This window comes from Enhydra lutris, unplaced genomic scaffold, assembly GCF_002288905.1.
Source record: "Enhydra lutris kenyoni isolate GAN:26980312 unplaced genomic scaffold, ASM228890v2 scaffoldscaffold56, whole genome shotgun sequence".
Taxonomy (NCBI): Eukaryota; Metazoa; Chordata; class Mammalia; order Carnivora; family Mustelidae; genus Enhydra; species Enhydra lutris.
This window is the reverse complement of record NW_019154140.1, coordinates 9,327,487-9,337,691: the sequence shown is the minus strand read 5'-3', so window position 1 is coordinate 9,337,691 and position 10,205 is coordinate 9,327,487. Positions and strand designations below refer to the sequence as shown.

The following is a 10,205-nucleotide window of genomic DNA, read 5'->3' as shown; positions in this document are numbered from 1 at the left end:
ACAAGTAGGCAGAGAGGCAGGCAGAGAGAGAGGAGGAAGCAGGCTCCCCGCTGAGCAGAAAGCCTGATGTGGGGCTTGAACCCAGGACCTGGGATCATGACTTGAGCCGAAGGCAGCGGCCCAACCCACTGAGCCACCCAGGCGCCCCACCACTTGTGTTTTCTGAGAAAGGCCTATTCATCTTCTATTGGGTTGTACTTATTAATTTAGAAGATATTTTTATTTTTTCAAAGAAAATCTTTTTGGGGGTTAGATCTGCTACATATATCCTCTATAGGGTTGAAGCTTATATTTTCACCCCATCTTCTAATGAACAGAAATTATTAATGAAGATTCACTAATCTTTTATGTTAATGATGTTTGGGTATGGGAGGGGGTGTGAGGTGTTTTAAGGCATCCTTCCCTATTCCTGAAACCATTAAGATTATATATTCTCACTGAAAATTTTCAAAATGTCACCTTTCATATTTGCGTTGTTAATCCATACACAGGGATTTTTGTGTATGGTGTGAGAAAGTAATCCAGTATTTTTTCACGTATCAATAATTATCCTAGTACCATTTACTGAGGAGTCCCTCCTTCCCCCAATCATCTGTCCTATCATATCAGGGTTTCGTGTGTCCATGTACCTATTTTTGAGCTATTTCTTTGGTCATTTTGTTTTTCTCAATGCCAGTATCACATTGTTTCAATTACCACAGCTTTAAATAAAACTTGGTATCTCCTCACCTTATTCTTGCCTGGAAATATTTTGGCTGTTCTTGGCCCTCTACTCTTCTACAAATTTTAGTTATCTCTTGTGAAGTTCTTCAAACAACTTATCTGGGGTTTGAGTGCAACTGCAATGCATCTATGGATCAACTGGGGGAAAAACAGTCATCTTCATGATACTGAGTTTCCACATCTATGGACACAGTATTTACTTCTACATTTATTTAAATCTTCCTTAATGTGTTTTAGAAACACTATACAGTATTTTTCATAAACATCCTGGACATCTTCTGTTAGATTTATTCTTGGGAATTTTATTTGTTGATAACATAAATGATATCTTTTTAATACTTATTTATCAAGCCACTGCTAATGTAAAGAAATATGGTTTTTGAAAATGGGCTTTACATTAGCAATCTTACAAATTCATTACTTCTAATGATATTTTTGTAAGTCCATTTTAAAAAATAGGCAATTATATAAAAAAGAGGTTTCATTTCTTTCATTTAAATCTTTGTAGCTCCCCCCCCACCAATCCTTTTACGGTTTTACTAAACTGTCAAAGATTTCCAAGACAATGTTGAAAAGAATCATTTCTTTTTCTTCTTGAGGATGACTGTCCTCAGTATTCTAAGCAGATGAATATATATTTGCTACTAATAAGTTTTATCTTTCCCAATTTTTATCATTTTTATAGCCTCTTAATTTTTGATGATTTTCAATGACATCCCTTTTTTCCGCTTCAAATATAATAGATAACTGAATACTTTACATAACTCATTCTTCTGTGCTCTTTCTGCTGACTCTAGCTCCTGAAAGGTAGGTAGTGTGTGGTATCTAAGTCTTTGGACTCTGAAACTTGGAGTCATGTGTTCATGAACTCTTACCTCTACCACTTATTAAGTAGTCTAACCGTGGGCAAATAAAGTAACCTAAGCCTCCGCTTCCTTGTCTCAAAAAACATTGGAAATAATACATAAACCTCAAAGATTTCTGTGAAAATTACATAAAGGTGTTGGCACATATAATGATGGAGGCCTAATTCCTTGGGTAGTCTGTGGTTTTTCAACTTGTATTTGTTGGAACTCAATGTACGGGAATTTGTTAAAGCCTGTGTTGAGACTGCCTTTTTCTAAAAAGTTGGGAGCACTATGGACCCATCTTTAAATGACAGCTGACTCTTGGACAACACAGATTTCAACTATGTGAGGCTATTTATATGCAAAATTTTCCAATAAATATAGTACCATAAATGTATTTTCTCTTATGTTTTCGTAATAACACTTTTTCTGCAGCTTATTGTAAGAATACAGCATATAATACATACAACATATAAAATACGTGTTGACTATTTCAGTAAGGATTCCGGTCAACAGGAGACTAAGCTTTGGGGGAGTCAAAAGTTATACATGAATTTTCAGCTGTGAGGGGTCAGTGCCCCAATCCCTATGTTGTTCAAGGGTCAATTTTAGAACCCCTGTGTTCGGTAGAGCACTTCTTGGGTGCTGACTGACTTCATGAAGAAGAATCTGTGATCCAGTGTCCCAGCCTACACAGACCACAGGCTTTATCCCTGGTCCCCTCTGAGTACCAAAGCTGTAGCAATCACAAAGATTTGAATTTATCACAGAATTTACAGGGGCTGCTTCAGTGCTTATTAACCTCACGGTCTTGTGCTTCTGGTTCACTCCTAACCTCAACAGATGTTTTACTTTCCTGTAGGCTCATTCAATTATTGAAAAGGGTGATTTTTATGTTTCACCAAGCTTTTAAAAATATTACATAGCCTAGGTCATATTGTCAGAAAGAGAAGTCTCATTCTAGTAATTTTTAAAAAGACTTTTGGGTTTCCTAGGTACACAATCATATCAACAAAAAAACCACAATTTCCTCTAGTATTTACATAACTTACTTCAGTTCCTTGTCTTAGGGCATTTGTTGGAACCTCCAAAAACAACAGACAGTCCCTACTATGTTAACAAGTTCATTTACAATGATGCCTGCTCTTAGTTTTTAGTAAAGAAACTTTTATCCTGAAGTAATTAAATGCGTCTCTCCCATCCTTTTATAATAATTTTTATTGCTTTAGAAAATCATCCTTTTATTTTAGCTGTCTTAACTTACTGGTGAGGAGCTGAAAACAGAATCCTACTGTAATTTTTCTTTTCTTTTTTCTTTTTTAAAGATTTTATTTATTTATAAAGATTTTATTTATAAAGATTTTTATTTATTTGACAGAGATCACAAGTAGGCAGAGAGGCAGGCAGAGAGAGAGGAGGAAGCAGGCTCCTTGCTGAGCAGAGAGCCTCATGCGGGGCTCGATCCCAGGACCCCGGGACCATGACCTGAGCCGAAGGCAGAGGCTTTAACCCACTGAACCACCCAGGCACCCCCTTACTGTAATTTTTTAAAAATTATTTTATTCCTGGGTATTTACCCTTTTTGGTTCCTAATATAGTTTACTGGTATCCTTTTTCTTTTTTTTCCCCCCTTGTACTCACTGCAGAAGGCTACCACATTATACCCCTTTCCTCAAAGAACTGGTGGTTTTTCATGGGTGATGTACATATAGCTCATAAAGCTATGTTTAAAATACATTTAAAGTGACAGTGCCTGCAGGGCTCAGTCATTAAGCATCTGCCTTCAGCTCAGGTCACGATCCCAGAGTCCTGGATCAAGCCCCGCATCCCACATGCACCCCGGTGTGCACCCCATGTCTACCTCCCTGCTCAGCAGGGAGCCTGCTTCTCCCTCTCCTCCCTGCTCATGCTCTCTTGCTATCTCTCTCTCTAATAAATAAATAAAAAACCTTAAAAATAAAATATGTTTAAAAAGAAAGTATTTCTGGAGGTTAAATAACTTCTATATATTCATGGGTGAATTTCATTTTTTAGGAGCATTTCTGTGTTCGTCAGTTTTTGTAGGAATTCTTCCCTCTTCTTGCTGTCAATGGCAAGCAGTGAATTATTACTTTCATTTAAGTTTTGTCAGCCCAACAAGAACAAAGTTATTGTTTGAAAAGTTTGCTTAACAGTACTATTAAAAAAGACAATATGTTACATAAGGAGACTGAGCAATGGGACATACCAATCCACTGGAAATAAACTAGACATAAAACTCAGTAAAAAAAGAAAAAGAAAAAAGCTGATATAAACCTCTCTCTTTTAAGTAAGCTCTATGCCCAACGTGGGGCTCAAACTCACAACCCCAAGATTAAGAGTCATGTGATCCACCGACTGAGCCAGCCATGCACCCCACACCTCTCTCATTTTTTTTTCCCACCTCTCATTTTTAATACACACTTGCAGTTAACCCATGGTTATGTTTTGAGATTTACAAAAACATTACCCATTCTGGCAGTACAATTTTACCACCTACCTGTTTTTCATCAACCTTATTTCTCTTTTCAGCTGGGGGTCATCCGTCTTGGTTGTCTGAGACGTAAGAGTCACAGGAGACGTCATCACCACAGTCTGCGGCAGCGAAGTGGCTGAAGGCGTGGTTCGGATCTGGTATGTCTGCATATCTCCCGTCGCAGCTGTGCGGTCAGAAGAATGAGTTAATGCCTAAGTGTCTTTGAAAGGACGTTGGGAAGTTCTCCACAGACACTTAAGCGTACTTACTTTGTACAACTACCTGGTTGCTGGGCACAAGTATCTGCTGTCCATCAGAGGTCTGTGCATACTGGAGAATTGTTGTACCTTGCTGAGTACTGCCTGAATTTGTCATGGTTAACGTCTGAAGTCCCTGTACTCCATCTGTGCCTGGACTGGCCAGTTGTAAGGCTCCATTTGGGGCAATGGCAACTTTAACCAAAGAGAAAACATAGCTATTGTAAGGCTAGACAACACACTAATTGCAAAGGATTGGTGAAAAAAAAACCCAAACACCACTATTTATTAAAACAGGTTTGCATGCAGTTCCACTTGCTACCTGTCGACTACTCTGAGTGAACTATATGTAAAGGAAATAAAATGGCATTTCTCCATAAAATGTTATAGTTCAGATGCACTAATCTTAAATTTAGTCTCAAACTATACAATATAACTGATTAGTCAAAACACATCTTGGTCTCCATGAAGCATTGCACACTAATTCCCACTGTGGTCACAGCAGTTCTGGCGCATTAGGAGAGGGTACCAATGGCTAACTTTTAAAGGAAAAATAAGTAGAAGGAAACATTAACATAGCTTGTGATTTTTATTCAAATAAGCTCAAAAATATTTCTGAATAGATTAAACTGTGCCCATGGAAAAATTTTAAATAGGATTAAAGGTTACACAATGAAAACAAAAATCTTCATACTGTTTCTGAGCTCTGATGTCCTGTGGTAACCACTGTTTAAAAAGTATTGTTATTTACATAAGTGATATTTTAAAAATGTAATGTAATCTATTCAAGTCACTTCCTAGTGAACCAGGAAGGTAGTCATGAGAAAGCCCATATACAGACCACATTTCTGTGTGCCCCCCAGGCATTTTTCAATAAATTTTACTTATGTTAATGCTTTCCTCTCAAACCTTAAATACCAAAAGGTTTGACTGAATAGAAAAAACATTTTAGCATTATACAATTCCACACAATAAATCCCCTTTAGAGGGCGCCTGGGTGGCTCAGTTGGTTAAGTGTCTGCTTTCAGCTCAGGTCATGATCCCAGGGTCTTGGGATAGAGTCCTGCATCAGTCTCTCTGCTCAGCGGGGAGCTTGCTTCTCCCTCTGCCTGCTGTTCCCCCTGCTTTGCTCGCTTTCTGACAAATAAATAAATAAAATCTTAAAAATAAATCCCTTTTAGAATTTAATGCCTCATCTCTGTACCCTCTTATCAGACTATTATTGGATTTTTTCTTTTACACTTTGGCTATCACAAAGCCAAAGCACACTTGTCTGGATTTGTGCGTTTTAAGTGAAAATAATTTCTTTCAGGAGTTTCTAAGTATCCCTCACCCACAGGCACACAACCAATGCTCCCATATACTTTAATTTATATGACTACAAGTAATGGCAGTGTTTAGATACAGAGGTTTAAATTTATATTAGCAATTATTTGCAATCTCCATTTCTGTAACACACATTATAAATAAAAAGTAAAACCCCCAATCTCTATGTTTATTCCACTGGCCACCCCATACCCTCTTCCGGAGGTAACCATTATTTTTGGTGTACATCCTTCCTAATCTTTTCCTAGGTTCACATAGACTGATATATTAATACATACCAAAATATGTGTATCCATACACACATACGTATAGACCTATATCTTGTGATGTTAAGTATATGCGATGATACAGAACTGTAACATTTTTTGGTAACGTATCTTCCTATTTTTTTTTTTTAAGATTTTATTTATTTATTTGACAGAGAGAGATCACAAGTAGATGGAGAGGCAGGCAGAGAGAGAGAGAGAGGGAAGCAGGATCTCTGCCAAGCAGAGAACCCGATGCGGGACTCGATCCCAGGACCCTGAGATCATGACCTGAGCCGAAGGCAGCGGCTTAACCCACTGAGCCACCCAGGCGCCCTCTTCCTATTTTTTTAAAAGATTTATTTCAGAGATAGAGAGCATGCATGAGTGGGGGGAGGGGCAAAGGGACAGAGAGAAGCAGACTCCTCACGAGCACAAAGCCCAACGTGGCCCGATCCCAGGACCCCAAGATCATGACCTGAGCGGAAGGCAGATGCTTAACTGACTGAGCCCCCCAGGCGTTCCCTTCCTGTTTTTGTTAACCTATGTATTTACCTGGTTGAGTTTACTCTAAATCTGCATTGATACAGTAGCCATCAGCCACAGTGGTGACTTAAATTAACTAAAAAAAACAAGATAAAAAAATTCAGTTCCTCAGTCTCACCAGCCACATTTCAAGTGCTCAGTAGTTACACTGGCTTAGCGGCTACTGTACTGGCCAATGCAGATACAGAACACGTTCATCATCAAGGAAGTTCTATTGGATCATGCTGTCTTAAATACTAGTTGGTACTGTACTTATTTCAATCATATATACAATATTAGCCTAAGTTTCTATATAGTTTTCATAATTTCTAATTTTGTTTTAGAATAAGCCATATTAACATATAATTTTGCTAATATGCTGCTTTAAGAAAAATTTTTTTGAAAACCATAATGCATGTATACAGCAAAAAAAAAAAAAGTTTTATTTAAAAGTGAACTTCTTTTGTTTGAAAGTGAACTTCTCAACCGCCTCTGATCTTGCTCCCAGGTATCCTTCCTTGCAACCACTGTTCTCAGTTTCTTATGTGTCCTCATTGTGGTCCTTTTTTATATATTCTTTAAGTATTTATTCATAACAAACATCACTGAAAGCCTACTGTGCACCAGGCGCTCTATGCCTGGTGATCACAGTTGTGAACAAGACAAAATTCTTGTCCCTCAAGAATTTATCCTTGAGAACAGATCATAAATGAGCTGATAATTCTATATAATCTAGGATTAAAAAACTAATATATACTTTTTTATGATTATTTTTAAAATGCTAAGAAAGCTAACCAAAGAGCGAATTTTAAAAAGAGTGGTCTCTGAGGAAGTGACACTTAAGTGGAGCAGGGGCAAGGATGCAAGTCCTGTGAGGCTCTGGGAGAAGAATGTGCCAGGCAGGGGGAGGACGAGCCTGAATGGCCTGAGGCAGAAACAAGCTGCAGGTGCTGGAGAAATGGCAAGAAAATCTGTGGCGCCAGATGCCATCCAGTGGCAGATGAGAGCGGAGCTGGGTAAGCAAGGCCAGGCCCTGGATATAACCTACCCCTACAGAACTTATCCTAGGTGTGATGGAGCATCACTGGAGGATCTGGAGCAAAGGTGCTGTGATCTAATTGACATTTTAAATAAATGGCTTTGGCTGCAGTATGGGAAACAGTGAGAGCAAGAATGGAAGCAAATGACCACCACAGTACTGAGACCGGGTATAAAGCAAGGGGGTGGCAGTGACTGGAGATGGTGAGAGGTGGTCAGATGGGACACAGATTTTGAGGCAAGAGTCAACTAGACTTGAAGAACAGGAGTTAGGAATGGAAGGAGAAATCATCTACAAACGGATAGCACAAAGACTTCGGTGGGCGTGATAAAATTGTATCTTGGCTGTGGTAGTGGTTAGACAATTCCATGAATTTGTCAAAAATCCAAAGTAAGCATATCACTTATAAGCTATGTGACTTTAGGGACATTATCTAATCTCTCTAAGGCTTTATCAGTTTCCTCATAATTGAGTAACTGCCTATCTCACAAGTTGTTGTAAGAAGCAAATGTGATCATGCAGAAAAAGTACTTTGCATTATTTTTGGCTCAAAATGCTATTCTTCAGTTATCCTCACTATTAAAGCATGACCGTCTTTCTATATACCACTTCTTTATCGAAGTTAGTTTTTGTGTGTCCATCATTAAAAATTCATTCCTATACGTACTGTACTGTCCACTGCTAGTTTGATAGATGGGAGTTGGAACAGACATAGAAGTGACAGCAGAAACTCCAGGGTTTTCTCCGTCTCCTTTTCTGCCCCGTGTATCTTCAGAAGATAGATCTTTCAAAATTTTTCTGTGAAAAATAAAACTCTATTAATTGGTAATGAGGACAGCTTTACAAAAACAAACTGCTACACCTTTTTCAGTCTCAGGTTAGAAGTTTAGTCATCTACTGGACATCTAAACTGTTGTGTCAAGGAACCATTTTAGTTTAGCACAGACTACTGTATGATGTGTACTGCAGGCTCGTTACACCTTATCTCATGGCTACCTGAAAAGAGTCACTGAATAAATACCCCTTACAGAGGTAGGAAAGGTCTCTTTCCCTACAAAACAGAAGACTCCATTGTAAGGTATTTCATTAATTAACAAGAATAGTATTCATTTTCTAAATAGTGACCTTCATTTAAAAAGACCAAATTAAAAAAAATTTTTTTCAACCTTCAACTCTATAGTGAGAAGCCCACAGTTCTAAGAAACAACAAGAAAATTTAAAATGCTACTATAAAAAAGCACACAGTATTAGTGATAAGTGAAATTATTTATGAATGATCTTTTTAAAAGTAATCTCTATATCCAATGTGTGGCTTGAATTCACAACCCCGAGATCAAGAGTTGCATGCTCCACTGACTGAGCCTGCCACATGCCCCAATAAAATTGTTCGTATCAACAAGAAGTAAATATAATTCCACCGATATCCTCAGACTTGGTAAAATGGGACTTAAGCAGGAATACGAGGATAGAGAAGGATTCTTTCTGAATCTGAAACGAAAGATCTTCAAAACACAACTGGGAGTGCAGGGACAAATAAGAATTATTTGTTTCTAAGGAAAAAAGGAAAAAAGAGAAGAGAAAGAATCTTTCCGTAAGAATTCTATGTTCGTTGTAGAAAAATCAGAAAACTGAAATACTTGTGGGGAAGCAACAAAAAATAGTCACAAAGGGGAAAAAAAGCCTTTAGCACTAAAAAGGATCTTTCATTTATGTATGCCAACTTTCCAGCCTATGCAGGAATTCCCTAACATTCCTAACAGCCTCTATTTCCAGGAATAAGGCACCCACAACTTCCAAACAGCAAACCATTCAATTAGTAAGCCCTTTCTTACTTAGATCCAAAGCTGGTTCCACCAGTGAATGAAGCTAAGAAACTTAAGCTTAACCCTAACTGTATATTCATGCCCTAACTCTGCAATATTTGACAACTGCTACAGTTCTTTATTTGAGACCAAATAATTTTAGTTTCTTCAGCTCTTCTATAACATGCTGAAAATTGGTTCTCCAATGTGGTCTCCTTACCAATCTTCCTAATAAGAGCTAATACAACCATAGAGTATATCAACAGATGTCCCACACGGAGAATAAGAGAAGTGGCAGTCCTACAGGACTCCGTGTTAGGCATCTGTAAAATGAGCATGCTGGCTCCTAAACCTGCTTACGTATCAGAATCCTCTGGAGAGGTTTACTGAATCCACATTCCCATCTGGTGTCCCTAAGGGCTGAGGGCGTGGGTCAGGACAGAGCTCCAGAATCCCTTTCACAGATGCCCACATGGCGTTCTGCAGCCAGCCTTACCAGAGACTGTGGAATACTGTGCCAGTTTCTTTTCACTTTTAAGTTATGAAACATTCTGAGCATAAAGAAAAGTACAGAAATTAAAACACCTATGTACCATATACCAAGAATCGACAGATGGTAATATATCCTGCAACCTTGATGAACTCGTTAACTACCTCTACTACAGTGGATTCTTTAACATTTTCTTCTATATATGAAATCATGTCATCCCATCCTTTCCAATCTGGATGCCTTTTATTTCATTCTCTTGCCTAACTGCCTGAATACAGTGTTAAACAGAAGTCATGAGAGCAGATGTCCACAGCATTGTTGGGTTTATGACCCTAGGAAGAAACATTCATTCTTCCACCATAACATATGCTGTTGGTTACAGGCTTTTACAGAGGGGCTTTATTAGGCTGAAGAGCTCCCTTCTATTTGTTTGATGAGCATTTTTATCATTAAAGG

General features: G+C 38.3%; 1 protein-coding gene across 3 annotated transcripts in view; it reads right to left on the bottom strand.

Moving 5' to 3' along the window:
* Window positions 1-10,205, bottom strand: part of LOC111157964 (activating transcription factor 1) — an 89,190-nt gene that overhangs the window by 6,008 nt on the left and 72,977 nt on the right. For 2 of the 3 annotated variants that reach the window (XM_022519727.1, XM_022519726.1), the window contains 3 exons: window positions 8,125-8,255; window positions 4,335-4,517; window positions 4,090-4,249 (listed from right to left, as the gene is read on the bottom strand). In XM_022519727.1, the coding sequence (XP_022375435.1) occupies window positions 4,090-4,249; window positions 4,335-4,517; window positions 8,125-8,255 (474 nt within the window). The remainder of the gene's footprint in view (window positions 1-4,089; window positions 4,250-4,334; window positions 4,518-8,124; window positions 8,256-10,205) is intronic. The other variant, XM_022519728.1, reaches the window with a different exon arrangement.